Source organism: Vigna unguiculata, chromosome 10 (genome assembly GCF_037176805.1).
Source record: "Vigna unguiculata cultivar grain cowpea cultivar isolate G323 ecotype 2 chromosome 10, ASM3717680v1, whole genome shotgun sequence".
Taxonomy (NCBI): domain Eukaryota; kingdom Viridiplantae; phylum Streptophyta; class Magnoliopsida; order Fabales; family Fabaceae; genus Vigna; species Vigna unguiculata.
This window is the reverse complement of record NC_140801.1, coordinates 53,105,745-53,126,216: the sequence shown is the minus strand read 5'-3', so window position 1 is coordinate 53,126,216 and position 20,472 is coordinate 53,105,745. Positions and strand designations below refer to the sequence as shown.

The following is a 20,472-nucleotide window of genomic DNA, read 5'->3' as shown; positions in this document are numbered from 1 at the left end:
ATTTTGATAGTGTGATTAGATCAAAATTTTGAAATATTTTATTTTTAGACAAAACTAATTAAAAAAATACAATTCATTATTCAACTCATTAAAAAAATAAGACAAGTTTGTTTACATCACAATTTATTATCCAATCGAATTGAGTTAGTGTTGATTAAATGATAAGTAAAATCCAATCTAATCTAATTAAATTAAATTAGGTTAGGTCTAATTAAGTTATCAAATAATTTGACCCAATCAACATCCCCATTGATGGTGTGAAACAAGGTTCTCAGATTAATAAGAAGAACTAAATGCAACACTGTATCATATCATTGGTATAAGCAAGGGGGTATCTCTTAATTTTGAACACTGAGAGAAGAAAAAACAAAGTTGTATTTTTTATGAGTAATGAAAAGATGAGAACTTTGATAGAGGAATCCCTTGAAGCAATGTGATTCACAACCAGCAGCTTCAGGGTACGTTGCCTTATCCTTCTTTCTCTCTCTGTCTCCACTTGCTTTAACTTCAATTTTTCTTCAAAATCCCATTTTCTTAACACCGGCCACACCACAAGTGGGGTTAGTGTTTTTCTTGGTCACTTGCACTTGCACGTCACAATCAACTTCACCACCTTAAAACCCAAACCAATTATCCCTCCAACACCACTTTCCACAAAACTCAACACAACCATTCAATTCAATTCAATTCAATTCCCTATGGTTCTCATCACCACTCAGCCTAAAAACCCCATTTTTCATGGCTGCACCACCCTCCACCGCTCAATTCCACAGCGGGGTGATAGCACTGTTCTTGGCCTTGGCTCCATTAAAAACTTTAACTTTAACCAAAAACCAACCAAAATTTCCCTTAAAAGCAACCCCTTTACCTATAATCTGGCAGTGACAGCCAAAGCCAAGACCAATGCAGCATTTGGAGAAGTTGAGGCATTGAAACCCAGAAAGATTTTGTTGTCTGAAGTTGAGGTGAAGAGAGAGAGGAGTGTTCTCTTTGGGAGAAAATGGAACACTTTGGATGTTGGCACTGCTGGAATTGTGTTGGCCATGCATGTGCTTTGTCTCTTTGCTCCATTCCATTTCAATTGGCCAGCATTATGGGTGGCTGTGGCTCTCTATGTTGTCACTGGCCTTTTTGGCATCACTCTTTCTTTCCACAGGAACCTTTCTCACAGGAGTTTCAAGCTTCCCAAATGGCTTGAATATTCCTTTGCCTATTGTGGGGTTCTGGCACTTCAGGTGAATTTTGTTTCTTCAAAACATTTCCATTCTATTCTGCTTTTTCTGTATCTTTCTTCATGCTTTGGTTTTTGGTTTTGCTGTGGTGATGATGCAGGGGAACCCAATTGATTGGGTAAGCACACATAGATACCATCACCAGTTTTGTGACACTGAGAGAGACCCTCATAGCCCCACTGAAGGGTTCTGGTTCAGCCATATGAGTTGGCTCTTTGATACCAATTCTATCATAGAAAGGGTATGTATGTAGGTACTGTAAGAATGCTTCTTCTGCATGACCAAACAATGTTGGCTCTTTGTAAATTTATTATGGGATATGTTATGTATGTGCAGTGTGGAGAGGCAAACAATGTTGGTGATTTAGAGAAACAACCTTTTTATAGATTTCTCAGAAGCACTTACCTTTTCCACCCTTTTGCTTTGGGAGCCCTTCTATATGCAGCAGGAGGATTTCCTTTCCTAGTTTGGGGAATGGTACCAAAAGTTTCTTTCATTTTATGTCTGTTCTTTAAGTAGAACACATATCAGAACAAAGAAAATTAAGGACCAATTTGGTAGATTATTTGAATTACACCATTCTTTTATGAAACGCAGGGAGTGAGGATTGTTTGGGTTTATCACATAACCTGGTTTGTAAACTCAGCTTGCCATGTTTGGGGGAATCAGGCCTGGAACACCAGAGACTTGTCCAGAAATAATTGGTATTTTTTTTTCTTATCTTAAACTTGTCATAGTTTGATAACTTGTTGGAGTTCACACGTTGTTTGATCTTATGTAAAATGTGAAATTTCTTAGGTGGGTGGCGTTGCTTGCATTTGGTGAAGGTTGGCACAATAACCACCATGCTTTTGAGTATTCAGCTAGACATGGATTAGAGTGGTGGCAACTAGACATGACCTGGTACGTTGTGAGATTTCTCCAAGCTATTGGGTTGGCCACTGAAGTCAAGTTACCCTCAGAGACTCAGAAACATAGAATGGCATTCAATAGTGATACAATAACCACATGAAACACAGTTTTTGTCCTTGGCCAAGGATCACAAAAATGGGGTTGGAAATAACAGTAAAATGAAGGAAAATAATTTGATAGGTACTAGTTGATGACACAAAGGTTTTGGTTTTGGTTTTGGTGGGGAAATTATTCTCTTGGTCTTTCTTTCAACCATCATGGAACCATCTATATGGAACTAAATTTTGATTTTGGATTCTCTGTAGAGTGTCTTCCAAATATATTTTAAAAAAATTATAATATACCATCATCAGTGTATTTATAATACTCTGATAACACCAAAAAACTCAGTAAAAAAATCTGAATTTGCTAATATTTTCACTATTGACGGATACAGAAGAATATTCAATTAGTATCCTTGTCACCTTCCACATACTCTTATATTATATCTCTGTAACAGTTTCTTTCTTATCCTTCCCTGTTCATACCAACTAACTAGCTACACAGTACTCTTCATCGTGTAATAACGCAAACTGAGTGGCTCTGAAGCCAGACTCGTTTACTCATAATTTCATTACAGACCAAAGTGTGTTTGTTTTGTGTTAGCATGGCTTTTGAAGCATGTGAACCAAGAAGCAATAGTATATATATATATCTCAATGCATTTCCAAGCACAAATGCAAAAGTTTTATGGTATTGGTCCCACCACATTTGAATTCAGTGGCATTTTTTAATTATGAACCAAACTTTGTGCACTAGAATCACATGTCACTATTCTTTGCTAAAAAATAAGGATGAGTACACACACCATTGTGCCTAACACGTTCACACGTTCATTTCATTATTATCATGAGTTACACACATTTTGCTTAGAGTTTTGATGCACCGTCCCCTGTTTTTGGATTTCTTTCTTTCTGCTTTCACCGTCCAGTTAAATGTGGGCGATTCATTGTAGACTTTTCGTTTCATTTGTGAGTTGTCATGTTTTTTGTGTCTCACAACAATGCAACAGCAACATGTTCATTGTGGATCAGAATTAGGAAAAAAATATAAAAACGCCCACCGTGGGGCTCGAACCCACGACCACAAAGTTAAGAGCCTTGCGCTCTACCAACTGAGCTAGACGGGCTTCTGAAAATTTAAATAATAATTTACAACAAATCATTTAACATATTTTACTTTTTTTTCATAAAATTACGATGATAAAGCCCATTCAGTTCTTCATATATTCGGCCAGATAAGTAAAAGTTATTACAGCCCAATGGGCCTATCCAATTCCCAATAGGCCGGACCAGGCATGGCCTGTATGATTATGGTCTAAAAAATAATTAAGAAAATTTAATTCGTTTCAACAGATAATTTTACCACTAATTATTTATTTTTAGAACAACAACACTTAACGTTTGCAAAAACATTGAGTGTATACAACAAGTAGTATTTCCCTATAGTTTATTCCAAATGCAATAAGTGATGTGATTAGGATTCAAATTATAGATTAAAAGTTATTCTTACTCACAAAGTAGATTATTATCATTGTAGCATTTATTTGTTTTGAATCATTTCATTATTTGATATATATTAAATAATAATATAAAATATCATTATAAATCTATTTGTTTTGATATTTTCATAACTTATATTATGAACATTAATCCAAATAAAGTGTGGAATTTCTGACATTGTTGAGAAAAAGAGTAGTGCATAATATTACTATTACAAAAGTTAAAAAAGAAAACCCTAATAAGAACCTCGAGCATTGAAGCAACCAAATTTCATAGTTGTGGCAATAATATGAAGAAGAAGAGGATAAAATAAGAGCATGATTTGAGTTTTTGACTTGTATGGAAGAAGAACAGAAGAACACTGCTATTGGTGTGATTTGGAATTTCGAAGCTGTAAAATAAATGAATTAATAATGATATGAAGATGATCCAATAATAGGGTTTCTATTGCACCACTATCAGTATCATCTTTAATTCAAACTATGACTATTTCAAAATCATCTTTAATTCAACCATTCCTTTTTTCAACTCTCATTATTAAAAATTTTCATATTTCATATTATATGAAAACTTTCTTATAAATTTATTAAAAGAATTTATAAAATATGATTTTTTTTTATTTTTTTTAAATATTTAAATTGACAGATAATTCCTTAACGAATAATTATTTTTTATAAAACTATAAAATTTGTAAGTATTTTTTATTAAATTTATTGTAAAAAGTATTTTATATAAAATATTTCTAAAAGTATTTCTTACATTAATATTTTATATAAAAAAGAAAAAGTGCATATCTAAAATGGTGGCAGAAAGAGTTGATTAATAGGTGCAAATATTAAAAATTGTAAAATAGGGTGGCCCATCAGCAATGAGAGTAAAATTGAAAAGTGTTTATTAAAAATTGATTCTGCAACTGATACAGACAAAAAAAAACCCTAAGTAACCCATAACGCACCACGTGTCCAGCATGGTTTAAAGTTTCCACCACCACCCCCACCACCATGTTCAAACTTTTCAATTCTCTGTTCTCATTTCGATGCACCTCACTAACCCTACCTATAAAACAAAACAAGCGTTTTCCTTTTTCTTGCTTTCATTTACCTCGGGAAAGTGGAAAAAGTTTGATTCACAAAACACATGAGAAAGGTGAACAACCATCTTCATTAGCCTTTGTCTTGTCACCACCACCCCCTTATTTTCCACGAACAGAAAAAGGCACGGTCCACGCATATCAACATCTTTTCTCAGACACCCTCCATGCATTTATATACGCCTTTCACCTTTCAACTCTACTATCTCTACCATGTCATGTCTATTCTTCATGCATACTTAATATATGGGTTAAATATTTTAAAATCCAAATCAATGAATTTAGTTATTTAATTTTAGAAAGGTGGGAATTCAGTATTTTTAATCAAATTTTGTTAAATTTGTTTAAAGTTGGTTAGAAGTCTCGTATCAATTAGAAATAAGAAAATCTCATAGTATATAAGTGAGGTATAAACCTTACCTTACAAGTTGATTTTGTGGGGTTGAATTAGGCTTAAAGTCCACTTCTAATCAAGTTTAACATGTTTCTCAATTAACATTGAGGTGAAAATATGTAAAATATAAACGTGTTTGAAATGTCAAATGAACTTAACCAAATTTTGTTAAAATAACTAAATACAAACATATACATTTCTAAAGTTAATTAACCGAAAACATATTCATTAACAAATATTGTTATTTTTAGTGTATATAAAATTTTTAACAATACCCTTTTCATATATAAATTTTCACTAAAATTTTAAGACACATCCTTGTCATTTATAAATTTTTCCTACATGATTAGATATTATTAGATGATCTAATAGTAGATGACACAATAATTCTAACAAATAACAAAATTATAAATTTTGTTAAGATATATTTTAACTTATGATTCTGATACTATATATTAAAAATAGACTTTAAACTTAAATTATCTCCACAAAATTAGTTTTTAAAATTGAAAATACATAATTAATTAGTGGAATAACTAAATGCAAAGTTAATTAATTTAAAAAATGAATTTGAGATGTGTTAATGTTAAGTAGTGGAATATGGTGGCAGGAAAAGAGTGGTGGTGACTGACAGGTTACCGGCTGCAGGTGGTGTCGGGTGGGAAGAGAGGCTGCAAAGGCGCAGCATTTTGCAGAAGGCAGGCGCATGCGAAGTGACCGGTTACCCGGACAGCAGGTAGGTATAGGTTGGTTCCACACCCATACCTCCAACACAAACACTTGCAGTGAGGGTATGTAGGATGGTCCGGGAGATAACGCACACTCACCTCGATAACCTAAAACACCTGCACGAGCACGCCCCTCTCTCTCTCTCTACGTTTTTTCTTTTCTTTTTCACAATAATCACACATTAAAGGTTAAGTCTTTATGGTTTTCACAAACGTAACCATGTTCTTTACATAAAAATCATTAATGTTACATTTATTTCTGCTGAGATCACACTACTCAAACACTTTAAACGTTACTGTTACTCATTTTATGTATTTTTAAACGTTAAGTTTCATCTTATCTCAAACATTTTAAAATATACAAAGTTTTGTTTAATCATTTTTTATACTTTTTTAACTCAGCCTTCGTAAAGACGCACTGAGAGAGGAGGGTCCAGAATGTGGTCCAAGAGTGGGTTTAAACTGTGCTACATGTAGAACAACATGAAGGAAAGTGTCACAGAAGACAGAAAGTTTAGGAGTTTTGAGTTTCAGTCTGAAAATATTATATATATATATATATATATATATATATATATATATATATATATATATATATACAGACATATAGATATATATCATATATGTTCCATACACAAACACAACACAACACAACAACACTGCATTATTATCAGAGTAGGGTGTTCCATTAAGGGCCACTCTGAAACTGTTTGATAAATTAAGAGAATTGTTAGAGTCAGCCAAAACGGGTCTGCCACTGTGGATGCTTGGTTTGGGTGCCGACCTCTTGTGGGCCGACATGAACCGTCTCCTTGCCTTCCTCTTCCACCAGGTTCAACCACTTCACTCCTTCTTCTTAATCTTCAATTCTTACATATGTAGTAATTGCCGAAACATGCATCATGTTTTGTTTATCTGTTTTGTTTCGATCAGGGAGTGTTGGATGAGCAGTTCTTGCAGCTTCAGCAGCTGCAAGATGAGACCACCCCAAACTTCGTATCCGAGGTTGTCAACATCTATTTCCATGAATCAGAAAAGCTTCTCACCAATCTCAGAGCTTTGCTGTAACATATCTTTTCTCTTTCTTCCTATAGTTTTTTCTTCATGTTCTAAGTTACTACCACTGAGATCTATGATTAGACCAGTGTTAGAATCCAACACTTACCATTAAATAAAAAGCTATCGTCATTAATCAGAACAAACTATTTTTACTAATGTATCAATTTGACCTATGTTATGAGGAAGTGATTAATGAATATGTTACTGTGAATGAATGCAGCATGGAGAGGGAGTTTTGGGACTATAAGAAAATGGGGAATCATTTGAATCAGTTCATGGGAAGCAGCTCCAGCATTGGCGCCAAGAGAGTTAGAAACGTTTGCGTAGCCTTTCGTGCTGCTACTGAGCAGAATAACCGTGCTGGGTGGGTGCCATTTGCCAAACTATTCCAATCACTATTCCCTCTCATTTCGTGCAACTTTTTCTCTCCCTTTTTCCATCTCTTCTAATCATCTCACACTTTATCCATTTATTGCAATATTCCCTTTTTCAAATCCTCATCTTCCCACGTTCCCATATTCTCCAATATAAAAATACTGTGTCTTTATGATAATCATCAAGCACACTGTCATTGTTTATTCTTTTTCCCCGGTTGCAGTTGTTTGCGAGCGTTGGAGATGCTGGAGCACGAGTACTGTTATCTCAAGAACAAATTGCACGAATTGTTTCAGGTAATGTTGCATTGCATGCACTGTATGTGTATATTATGAGAGCATAATCACGTTTATTATTTGGTGATGAACAGATTGAGCAGCAACGTGCTTTGGCTGCAGGAGTAAGGTACCCAGTGCAGGATTAGTGAAAAAGATGAAAATTTTTTAGGTTATTTTGGTTTTGTGTTCTTATTGTTTTTCTGGTTTGGTAAGGGTAAGGGTTGGTCTTTCCGGTTTTAGACAAACCAAAGGAGGGTCAGCTTTTGTACTTGGTTGTGTAGGGAAAAGAAAAAAAGGAATCACCGACTCTGTTGTTTAGATTCTCTAATGTACGTAGTGCCATCATGCTTGTGCTTCGCTGTAACCTGTTCACTTTTTTAGCCAAAGTGGATCAAATCTATTGAAAGTTGGTGCTCTTTCGATTTTTACTATTCATAGAAACTTTGTCTTTGTGTTTTAGCCAGAGTAGAGAGAAATGGATTTGGAATGAAAAGGTTTTTGAAGAGGAAATGGTTGGAACCAGACACAATATAGCACGAAAAACATTGTATTCAACAAGAACACTACACCTGATGGAACGTTGTATTTCACCAAATGTTCAGAAAATTAACAATAACGAAAACTACTCGGGAGTAAATTGGAAAGAAATCATTTTAAATATGCATCACTTTTCAATCCTTCTATGCAACTTTTGTACGTAAAGGAAAAGTGATTTAGTACTTCTTTTTGCCATTTTCGTGAGGAAATTGAATGGAAACCCAAAAGAGAAATGAAAACTCAACTAGAAAGAATCATGACTTTTCTCGTTCAGTGTCGTAAGAAAATTATTTGTTTTCTTTATGTTATAAGGGATTTTATGGTATGCAAATTATATAATGAGTTAGACTGGTTGGAACTGAAGGACAACCAATCAATGAATGAACTTCATCATGCCCAAATGTTTTGTTCGAAATAACTATTTACGAGTATAATTTGACTATGTATGTTTCAAATTTTTTACTGAAAATAAGTATACATTCAAATTTAAAAGTATACAGATGCACGATGCACATTATTTGTAAGAAATAATATGTATAAGTTTAATGGTAGTTTATATGATTTTTTTACTAAATGTACTGATGTAATTTCTTCATACTAACAATGAAGAATGAGTAAAAGATGACTTTTAGACTATGACTTACGGTAACTAATTTGGATAACTAATTAATAAATTAAAAATTATTAATATTTAAAATAGTTTATATTATGAATAAAAAATTATAATTAATTTGTGAATTAAATTATAAATTATAAATTATTCTTTAATATTAATTATAAAGATCGTAAGTTATAAAAGGAATTAGTATTTATATTGGTTTAAGGTCTTAATTTAAAAGAATTGTGTCCTCATTGATTATAATTTTGATCTAGTAATAAATCTTTGATCTTAACAATTGGTATTAGAATCAAAATCATAAGTTTAATTATTGGTAGACAACTTATAAGGGAAAGATTTTTAGATTTTTATAAGTTTGATTATTGGTAGACAACTCATAAGAGAAAGATTTTTAGATTTTTATAAGTTGCATGATTATTGACTATAATTTTTGGTTCAGTGATAAAAGTTCGATCCTAAAAGTTTTCATTCGCTTGGGCACGATCTTCTCGGAAAAAAGCCATGTTCTTTTGCGAGCAATTTGAAGCTTGCAAATCTCAACATTTTCTGTCAGAAAGAATTAAAAAATCAGAAAAGGTTGTGAACTTCGAAATACGTGTAGTTGGTTTGGGAGTTTGGTTACGAATGAATACATTTACATCAGAGAGGTTTGCTCTCACACCAGAGATGAAAAAAACAAAAGGAGAAAGGTAGCGCAGAAACGTAGGACTCTGTTCTTCTGCAACAACAGAATCTAATCTATCTTCTATCTTTTATCTTCTATGCATGCATGAAGATCGGTCAAAAATTCAACAAAGCCACTGCACCGTGTCTCTTTTTTACATGTTCACAAATTCAAAATTTAGACAAAACATGGAGTAGCTAGCTTAGCTAGAAAGCTCGTTTCATAGGTTGTGTTGTGGTTTGCGAGTAAAGACGTGAGTCTTCTGGTTTTGAGTTGCAGCTACAACACAACCCACATGAAAATACATCAGGTATTTGACAAGGTAATTCAGTGGAGTCAGTGAAAGATGGATGGACATGGATCCTGTTAGTCAAATTGTTGACCCAAATCGTAGGTAGAAGAACCAAACATGAAGAGAGAGAGAGAGAGAGTGAACAAACTATTTGCTTCCTCAGTTCCGTTCTGGTTTTGGACAGTACTGCGAAGAACAAGACTGCATCTGCATGCAAGGAGGACAACAAGTGTTGTCTTGTTGGAATATGAATATATATATATATATATATATATATATATATATATATATATATATATATATATATATATATTGCATTTTCCAACGAAAGGTACTAGTTTGTCTTTTGTACTTCAGAATGTTGAATATGCAGTGACTACATTATAGTGATCTATCTGATCATACATGTTTGAAGAAAGTCTCAATGTTTGAAATTGGGACAATTGTTGTAGTTGATGAGACCAGATACATTCCATTGAGTTATTGTATGATTTCACTAAATATTTTATAATTAATCACTTCAAACATTTCTATGTATTTCAAATGTGATGGTAGTTTACTGTGGATCATAAATTATTTAAGTGAGTTGAATTTTGGAAATTAATTTTTTAATTTTTTCTTTCTTTTAAAAGAGTTGTCGCTGTGTAAAATATATATGTATAATATAAATAAAAGAGAGGTATTATATAATACCTCAAATTTTATGTGGTTAACACAACACAACAACCCCATTTTCCCTTTCTTCATCACACCACCACACACTACACTCCTTCACCAGGATTCGAACCAAGGTTGTTTTGGAATTGTACAGTGACAATTACCAAATAGGATGTAGGGTTTGGTATGATGCTATTACATTTTGTTAAAATTAAATAAATCCAATGAAAGTCACTTTGATAAATATTTTGTATTAAAATATTTTATATAATTATATGTAGAATCCATAAATATCCCATATATTTTTATATTCTATTTTTATTTTCTAATTTTAAATAAAATTACTTAAAACAATTTTTTTAAAATAAAAAAAAAACGTATTTTTAAAGTACAATTTAAATCAAATTACTTACTAAAATTTGATGCAATAGAAATTTGAACGAGAGGTTGTAATATATTTATATTGCATTTTAGCTAAAGCTTTATAGTTTGTCTTTTGCATGTCAGAAAGTTGCATATGCAGATGGCTACAATATAGTGATCTGGTCATACATATATTTCAAGAAAGTCTTAATGTTTTAAATTGAGATTGGAGTTACTGTCACAATCGTTGTAGTTATGAGACCACATACATTGCACCTATTACAACACACACTGTCATTCACTTATTATATGATTTTACTAAATATGTTGTAATTAATTAATTCAAACATTATATATATCCTTAAATATGATGCCTAGTTTACTGTTATATGATTTAAGTGGGTTTGATTTTGGAAGGAAATTTTTAAGTGATATTATCAACCATTACAATATTGTTAAAAATAGTTTTCCTTTTTTTAGAAGAACACTTACTGTGTAAAAAATATATATATATAAAAAAAAGAGAGGTATTATGTAATACCTCATGTTTTATACGGTTTCATCATCATCACCATATAGGGTTCATGTTTCCTTATCACACACCACCACACTACCATCCACCGCAAGGATTCGAACCTACGGCATTTTGGAATTGTGTACCAACAATTACCAAGTAGAATGGAGCGTTTGGTGTCACAGATTTACATTTTATATTAAATAACTAAATGTAACGATAAACACTTTGATATATTCTGGAAATGTTGCCTCTGTTTATATTAATTAATACAAAGAACAAGGTAGAGCCCAAAAGCAATAATTAATTTTTAATAAATTGAAAGTAGAAACCATTAGTATATTTATATTGGTTAACCAATTCTTTTAACTTTTCATATAGAAAAAGGATTATCCAGATTAAAAATATTTTTATTATATGGTTAATAAAAACTAAAATATTTTATAACTATTATACATAATTATAATTTTACTTTTTATTTTAATATAAACTATCGTTTTATATAATTAAACATTATAAAAGTAGAAAAAAAATTGATGTACCTACACACATTTTCATAACTTCAATTCTAAATTTTACTATTTTTAATTAATTTTATATTATATGGGATGATTATGTTCACATTAAATATTATAAACACAATATATCCTAAGAAAGCAGAAAAAAAAAATGAAAAGAAGTTGTGTGGGTGAGGGAGTGAGGACGGTGGATCGTGTTTTTTGACTATGGAAAATGGAATCATATATAGTGTCGCATTACATCATATGCTATATACTTTTCTTCACAAACTTAGCTTAGAATTTGGAATTCATAGATTGAATTTGTGTGGTGGTGATGGCAACTTTCCGACCTAGCCAACAAACTATACTATACTCACTTCCACCACTCATGAAATTTGAAAAAAAATAAAAAAATTAACCATGTTTCGAATCAATTTATTTTTTTTTTTCAATTTTAATTAAGAATGTAGCATGTTATAAAATAGGTTTTTCCAATGAAAAATGTATCTATGGCATCTAATAGTCTTATATAGTTTAGAACTCGAGGTCTAAAATAAACAATATGCATGTAGATATTGTTCCAACAAGTTAATTGTTAAGAAGTGGACTTTAAGTCTAAGTCAACCTCACAAAATCAGCTTATAAGGTGAGGTTTGCACCTCATTTATATATTATGAAATTGTCTTATCTCTAGTCGATGTTGGACTTCCAACCCCTCCTCTCATGTCGAGGTATATTCATTTCATGCGTGCGACTAGAAATGAGTGGTTGGATAGCAGTCTGAGATAGCAGGTGGAACAAAATGTCCAAAAAAATTCGTTAGGATATGCTTTAACCTGTCTCTGATACCATATTAGAAATTTCTTTAAAATCCAACTCAAATTACATAGAGATAGATCATCATCAGGTTTGGAGAAGTTTGGAAATTAGTTTAAGTATACCGAACTTACCAAAAAGATATTATCCATTTCTGTACTAAATAATTGACTAACTTAATTGAGTAAACGTATACACTTCCTATATTTTTCTGTCCTTAGTTAAATATGGATCATAATGAAAATAGCATAACAATTTCTTGGAACAAATAAATATCTAGATAGTGATTCTGCTTCTCAAGTTTCTTTGAAGATTTTTATTTTGGAGTTTTCTTAAATTTGATAAAAATCCAAATCCAAACGCCACCCAATTCATATATTAGATAAGACTAATAAATTTTTTGATAAATTGTGATAAATGACAACTCCTAACTCCTTTTCCAAATCAAATGATATTTTGCCACTAAATATACTATTTTTTTTCATATATACAAATGTTATCACTACTTGGTAAAAAAAAAAAAAGCCACGCATTAGTTTCTTTTTGTCTCTTTTTTGCATTAAAAGAACTACGTACAAAAATTGGTGGTGGAGATTTTTCGACTCCTTTATTTCCTCCAACCTGTGCCCACAACCTACAAATGCCACCGAATTAAATAAAAAATAATAATAAAAACCTTATTATTGCCTCACTAAAATTTTATAACATTTCTAAAATGATGTTTGAGAATATTTGTCACCTTAGAAATCCACGAACATAATCAATTCTTTTCATACGATGATTTGTTAATTAAAACTAGCTCAACTAAGTAAAAAATATTATTGGTGCCAATAGAATGCTAATGCCAAGACCAATGCAAAATATTACAAAACTATAATACAAATATTCATTTTACATTTCCTACTAAAATTTTCATATTTCATGAGAAAATTTATAAGAAAAAACTTTTTTTATTTTTTCTAAGAATTTTAATTGACAAGTAATTCTTTTGTAAATAATTATTTTCTACAAGATTATAAAATTTGTAAGCATTTTTTACAATTTTTTTTTATAAAAAAGTGTTTTATACAAATTACTCTGCAATAAAATTAACAATTTCTTACAAAATTATTTTACAATAAAATGTGTAAGTATTTCTTATGAAAAAAATTCAAAACAAAATTGACAGAGTAGTGATTAATGAGTTTCAGAAGCTATGTAAAAGACGAATTAACTCAATTGACTTGTTTTTTCGATTCAACTTTATTAAATTGAATTTACAAAGATTCCTAAAATCAAATATATATGTGAGACTATTAAAAAATATAATTCTACGTTATATGTATATTGTAATAAGTTTAAATTAATAAGTGCATCTTTTAAAATGACATATTAAAGTGTATAAATACCCAAATTTTGGAATTAGTAATCTTTGAAGTTTCCGTGAAAAAAAAACACATTAAACACATTAAAAACACATTAGAATAAGAAAATTAAAAACAAAATTAACCAAACTTTTTTCATAAATCAAAATATATTTTTTAAAGCAATTAAAATACTGATATTAACTATAATTTTTAAGCTTGAAGTACACAACTCACTTTAATTTCGTCAATCTTCGTATTTTCTCCTAAAATTACACAGTTCCAATAGCATAAATATTCCGTGTTATATATATATATAATAAAAAGGTTAAATACTTCTACCTGTCTCTCTTTGTGTAATAAATTTAAAAGACTATTGCTCATAAATGACTAATAGTAACGCCCACAAATTTTAGTAACTTGTTAACGTCTCTTTTGTTTATCTTTCTCATCTATCACTTCGACATTTTAACTACTATTGCTTTTATTTCATTTTTAGAGGATTATAATTAAAATGAAGTTAATTAGTGTACACCGACAACATTATTTTTTTCAAAAAACGCTTTCTTTAAAGGCGTCAGGTCAAAAGCAACGTAACATATATATTATGTATATATGTTGTATATATAATACAAGGGAATAATAAAAAGTATACGATTATACATAAACGTGGGAATAATAGACGTGTATAATATCAGTATGATAAAGATAGCTACTCTGGCTTCTGTGTTTACATAGAAGAAAATGGCACACGTGATCATATTTTATTTAAGTAGTATTTTGTATAGTGAACTTATAATCATTTTAAGTGTTAAATATGTTTTCAGTCCCTTAATTTTTAGTGAATTTTAAAATTTGGACTAATTTAGTTCTTTATCTATCAAAATATGTTGATTTAGTCTTTCTAATTCAATTTTGTTAAGTTTATTTGATATTTCAAGCACATTTCATAATAGTATTTGACTTAACATTAAAGCAAAAATGTGTCATACCGTATAAACAACTCGAACACAATTTTAAAATGCGTACGAAACATCAAATAAATTTAACAAAATTTGATTAAAAGTACTAAATCTACGTATTTCGAAAAATGAAAAACTAAATTAGTTCAAAATTTCAAAATAGACTAATTCTAAAATTTACTAAAAATTAAAGGAACAAAATCATATTTAATCCTTCCTCTGATAAATATCAAGTAATTAAAATTGGTTAAAATTGTTAATTATGGTATTCAATTTCAAATGGCAAAATTGTAATGATTTATTTATTTGTTTTAATCTCTTAATCAATGTGTTTGAGATTATGATTAAGGAAGAAGATGGGACAGAATCATGATTAGATAGTAGAAAACATAGAGAATAAAGATGGGGTATCAGTGTGAAAATCACGTAAATATCTACATGGTTCAATAGGAAACACACACGTAAGCAAATGAAACCTTAATATTTTTGTTGTCCACACATAAAATATTAACCTTAATGTATAGAAGTGGTAAATAAATACTCAAAAGAAAAAAAACAAAAAGATGAGTATGGTTCATTGATGATACCTTTCCTTTTCCGTTGCAACTCAATTGTGCTTTTCCGACTGTATATATATAGAGAGAGGAGAGTGAAAAGGTGAAAGGAACAGGTCCTCTTCTCCATTCTCCATTTTTGCAGATTCTGAAATTGTGAAGAGAGAAGAATGAGAGAAGAATTGGTGGTGCAAGAAGTGTACGTTAGCAATGAAGAGAGGAACCTCACAGTGCTTAAAACCTCTCTCTTCTTCAACGGAGATGGTTTCGCTGTATATGATTCCAAGGGTCAACTCGTTTTCCGCTTCGACTCCTATGGGCCACGCGCACGTGACAAAGACGAGCTTGTTCTCATGGATCCCAATGGCCGTTCTCTTCTTACTCTGCGCCGAAAGGTACAACCTTCTTTTTTTGCTTTCTACCAGGTCACATGTTTCTATGTTGCTCTTTCAATTCAAAGAACACCGATTTCTCTGTTTTGTGTTCTTTTATTTATGACTGAAGCGTTTGTTATTGAATCGGCAGAAACCGAGTCTTCATCAACGGTGGGAAGGGTTCAGAGGGGAGAGAAGGGAGGGAGATATAGCCGTTTTCAGCGTGAAGAGATCGTCGATCATCGGACGGTCGAGGACGAGCGTGGCGGTGGAGGTGTACGATAGGGATGGTGTGGAGTACCTGATCGAAGGGTGTTTCCGGCAGCGGTGGTGCAAGGTTTTGAATGCGGCGAAGGAAGTGGTGGCTGAGATTCGTCGCAAGGTGGACCCCACCACCAGTGTTATGCTGGGGAAGGAAGTGTTTTGGCTTTGCGTGAAGCCTGGTTTTGATGCGGCCTTTGCCATGGGATTGGTTTTGGTGCTTGATGAGATGAACGGTGAGAATTACTTTGTGGATAGAACGGAAGATCTTGTGGTGCACTCTGCCGCAGAAGATCCGGGACTAGTTTCACCTCTTCCAGTTTGAGAGAATTGCGTGTTTTTCTGATGCTGACGTTATACTCACTCATGGTTAGTTGGTTGGAGTGTTCCCTTGAAAAGGGTTTTCTCTCTTTTTTTTTCTTTTTTTTTTTAAGAAAAAAAAGTAATAATGATGATGTTGTGGATGAAATCACTTGCCAATGTAGTACATTATTTTCATATGCAAATAACACAAAGATAACCTCATCCTAAATTTCTGTCTTAATTTGTCCTATATTATATTGCGGAATAATAATAATAATAATAATTATTATTATTATAATAACTTTAAAATTTTGCCAACAAGGTGTAAATAGATCTAAATAATCGAATAAAATTTAAATTTTATGAGAAAATAAAATTTAATGTATTTATAAAATTTGTAATTTTGGTCCTAATTTCTTCGACATTATTGTAGTTGTCTGCAATATTGATATTCGAATTCTTTTTTACAATTTTAATCTCTTAGTTTTAATTTATCCAAAAATTTATTTAATTTTCAGTTTAATTATTCATAAGTGTTTCTTATTTATAAGTTTATTTGATCTCAACCAATATTTCTTATTTTCGTTACGGTCTTAATCAGTTTAATAATTTGTATTAAGTTGATTTAAAAAAAAAATTAGTATGACATTCAAATAAGATACTGTAACAATGTCTTACTTGGTTCTTAGCTAAAGAAACAAAAATGTCTCAATCATACATGTGTCGAAATGCAATACATAAACAATTAAGATTCGAATCAAATTTTAAATAAATAAAAAATACATACAACTAAGAATGTATTAAAATATCAAAGCTATAACAGTTTAGTTAACTAAATTTACTATTTTGAGATATGATGTTGCTTCATTTAAAATGATAGATATAAAAGTTTATAGATATGATTTTATTAGTATATAGATAAACAAAGGTTTTGAAGTTATTTTTCTGTGTATTACAATGTCTATAGCCACTTTTACACTAGAGCACAAAACCATTTTATGTAAGGACCATATTAAGTCCTCTTTCTGAAAAATTTTGTTTTAAATTCAAGAATCATATTCTCAGTAAGTGCCAATTTTTATATGTACAGAATGTTCATAACTAGAATTTTTGTTGGGCCATAAATTAAAAATTACTCATGGTGGGCTTGTTGCCCAAACACCCACTCAAACTTTTACTTCGAGTTTATTAATTTTCTCTTTTTGATCAAAAAATAAAGGTTAAAATATTCTGTTAGTTATCGTTTTGGATTAGAAATTTCAAATTGGTCATCGTATTTTAATTGATCTCAAATTCGTCCTCATTTTTGTATTTGAGTATTAAATCAGGGCAATCGTTAACTGCTAGCAAACGACGTTTATATGTAATGATGTGACTGTAATGTTCATTCTTAAGTGTCATTGAGTTGTGGTTAGCACAGTAAACAGCCATTGTTGTTTTCACTTGTAAGAAGAGATAATATTGAGAGAGTGTAAGTGTTTGAAAGAGGGTGCGGAAGGTTTCTCGTCTCCTCTGTTTTGCTTTGTTTGCACCGGTAATGTCTCCCTCTCATATTCAACTACAACAACTCGTACTTACCTTTAAACTGGCGCTCGACCACGACCACAATGAACGCTCTGACCTCCGATTGCACTCGCTCTCACCTCCGACCATGATCGACCTCACCTTCGTCCACGCTCACGGGGTTTGCATTCCCGCACTTACTGATTTTCCCAATCCAATCCCTAATTACATCATTTAACGTCAGAAATTCAAAATCAAGTTAACGTTACAAAATTTAACACCGTTATCGATTGTCCTGATTTAATATTCAATTACAAATATGAGGATGAAATTGAGATCAATTAAAATATGAGGACTAATTTGAGATTTTTGAACCAAAACAAGGACTAAAGGAGTATTTTAACCAAAAATAAATTTTGGTTTCTTAAATATAAGAATCAGTCACATCAATTGTTATAGATTCGATTTAAATAACTTTAAAATGAAGTCATGAAAGGACTTACTATCTAACGAAAAAAAAAAGTTTTAAAATTCAATATCGTTACTCTGCAAAAATAAAACGCATTTAATGTAGTTACAAAATTTCTTCCCAAACCATGTAGAAGAAGATTTTCTTCTTTCATACCCTTTTAACTTTTATGTTATAAATGACTTAGAATTTATCAACAAGCTATATAAAATCTATTTCAATAATTTCTCAAAATAACTTATAACTAAAGTTTATAAATTATATGAATATTATTCAATCCTAATAATATCTACGAGAAAAATAAGCATTCATAAATGGCTTAACTAAATTGACCCAGATTGTTTTGAGCTTTGATTAATCTCATATTTGTGAACCACCACAATTAAATCAAACTTTTGACTAATTGAGCATGTAATTTATGTATTTACATCAACCATTACTTTTGAGCTAAATTTGAAACCATAAAAGTTTTTTATTGATCAAACTATAATAAAAAATACTACAACTACAACATTGTAAACAAATATGTATTAGTAGGTCACACTCATAAATCACATCGAACACTTCATGCATTATGTCCAAAAATCACTAAAATGAACGCGGATAAGAAGAGAAAGAAGGGAATGGAGGCAGAGGAAAAAGTAGCTGCCGGAGACGAAGGTGGTGGTGGTGGAGTGGTGTTGGAGCCCGGTGAAACGGCGGCGGAAGGTGGCAGGCCGGAGCCGGAGACATTGACGGCTAACCTCTGTCCACGTGTACAGTGTTGACCGATGCTACAGATGTAGTAATGTTGACCGGCTGTGGTAAGGGTAACGTTGACCGGACCCGTGGTATATGTACGTATAGGATTAGCGGAAGAGCACGAAGTATACGATTCTTCCGGCACTGCAACCACGTTATGCTGTGCTCTTTGGAAATCGAAGGCTGAAAAAAAAAAAAAATTATTTTTTGTTTATAATTTTTCACGGTGTTTCAAACATGGAGACAATTACGGTAAAATCATGGTACGAATCGAAGACTTACATAGAATATCTCCGACTGCAAAAGTTTTGTCGGAAACCCAAGTTTGGTATGTGGAGGGATCTTGTGGAGTTGTCCAACCAGTGCCATCTCCGACAATGAACACTCTCTGTGCCTCTGTGTAATGTACAAACATTAAAATAGACACCATTACACTGAGACAGAGGGAAGTAACCATGTTGTTCATGTTCAAAATTCTTGCAAAATATGTTTTGTTGGTGCAGAGTCTAGCGAAAAGAACAGTGACAAAGGTGGTTGTGTTTGTGGTTGAAGTGTTTTGAGAACCAAAGCTAAGCTATAAATAGAGGGAGAAATCAAAGTTACAAGAAAAATGAACTTGACTTTGTTGGAATCCAAACAGAGGAAAATATTTTAGTTTCTTAGAATTCAACCAAATTAATTCAAAATTAGGTAAAATTGATTTAAAAAATAATGTTCTTATATATATATATATATAATTATTATTTTCTTAATTGAAATGAGATCTTTAATATATTTTTATGGGCTAAATATTAATGATTGATTTTACGTTACTTAGTGAAACAACTTATAAAACGTCTTTTATTTAATCGGATTATAATATTTTTTATTATTTTATTTTTTCTGTCAAAGTTTAGACAGAAGTAGTTTTTTCTTTTCGTTAAAAATTTATATGATGAAAAATTAAAATTATATGCTTAGCGCGTGGGTTGGTGGTAGCCGCACCGGTGGAGACGCCACTCTTTGGCCTTGCTCGTTACGCAATAGTTCAAAGTCTTCACGTACCAACCACGAACATTTATTTATTTTTTTTCTCATTTTTTTCTCTGTTGCATTTAAGTGAAAATCGAAATTCGCTTTTACATAATTAATAATAACGTTAAGCCAAATGTTTCAAATTTTAATATTATCTTTTACAATTAACTCTATTTTCTTTTATCATAGTAAACTTTTATACATTTTTAATGAATTTCGCAAGGTATAACTTTGAATGTATGGTCTACAAAGTTGTATGTAATACAATAATTCGGTGATTTTATACAATAACTTTGAATGTTTCAAATTTCATGAAGATGTAAATCTAAAGGATTGACATTAGTCATTAAATAATATAATGTATTTAGAAAATAATT

General features: G+C 31.3%; 4 protein-coding genes and 1 non-coding gene across 5 annotated transcripts; 3 read left to right on the top strand and 2 right to left on the bottom strand.

The window, feature by feature from the left end:
* The first annotated feature begins 507 nt into the window (after positions 1-507).
* LOC114166036 (palmitoyl-monogalactosyldiacylglycerol delta-7 desaturase, chloroplastic-like) lies at positions 508-2,448 on the top strand. The gene is made up of 5 exons (XM_028050689.2): positions 508-1,235; positions 1,333-1,473; positions 1,569-1,709; positions 1,830-1,936; positions 2,031-2,448. Exons 1-5 carry the CDS (start codon positions 699-701, stop codon positions 2,242-2,244), a joined length of 1,140 nt encoding a protein of 379 aa, XP_027906490.1. The 5' UTR covers positions 508-698; the 3' UTR covers positions 2,245-2,448.
* Positions 2,449-3,239: 791 nt separating this feature from the next.
* Positions 3,240-3,312, bottom strand: TRNAK-CUU (transfer RNA lysine (anticodon CUU)). Its single transcript has one exon. It is a non-coding gene; the product is annotated as a tRNA-Lys (tRNA).
* Positions 3,313-6,512: 3,200 nt separating this feature from the next.
* Positions 6,513-8,024, top strand: LOC114167555 (pseudo histidine-containing phosphotransfer protein 6-like). The gene is made up of 5 exons (XM_028052655.2): positions 6,513-6,729; positions 6,831-6,961; positions 7,177-7,320; positions 7,555-7,627; positions 7,702-8,024. Exons 1-5 carry the CDS (start codon positions 6,661-6,663, stop codon positions 7,753-7,755), a joined length of 471 nt encoding a protein of 156 aa, XP_027908456.1. The 5' UTR covers positions 6,513-6,660; the 3' UTR covers positions 7,756-8,024.
* A 7,460-nt stretch (positions 8,025-15,484) lies between these two features.
* Positions 15,485-16,597, top strand: LOC114166312 (protein LURP-one-related 5-like). The gene is made up of 2 exons (XM_028051023.2): positions 15,485-15,825; positions 15,956-16,597. The coding sequence occupies exons 1-2, from the start codon at positions 15,601-15,603 to the stop codon at positions 16,388-16,390; spliced, it is 660 nt and encodes a 219-aa protein (XP_027906824.1). The 5' UTR covers positions 15,485-15,600; the 3' UTR covers positions 16,391-16,597.
* A 2,147-nt stretch (positions 16,598-18,744) lies between these two features.
* On the bottom strand, positions 18,745-19,616 carry LOC114165703 (umecyanin-like). The gene is made up of 2 exons (XM_028050268.2): positions 19,364-19,616; positions 18,745-19,264 (listed from the first exon to the last, which is right to left on the bottom strand). Exons 1-2 carry the CDS (start codon positions 19,545-19,547, stop codon positions 18,906-18,908), a joined length of 543 nt encoding a protein of 180 aa, XP_027906069.1. The 5' UTR covers positions 19,548-19,616; the 3' UTR covers positions 18,745-18,905.
* Positions 19,617-20,472: the final 856 nt, after the last annotated feature.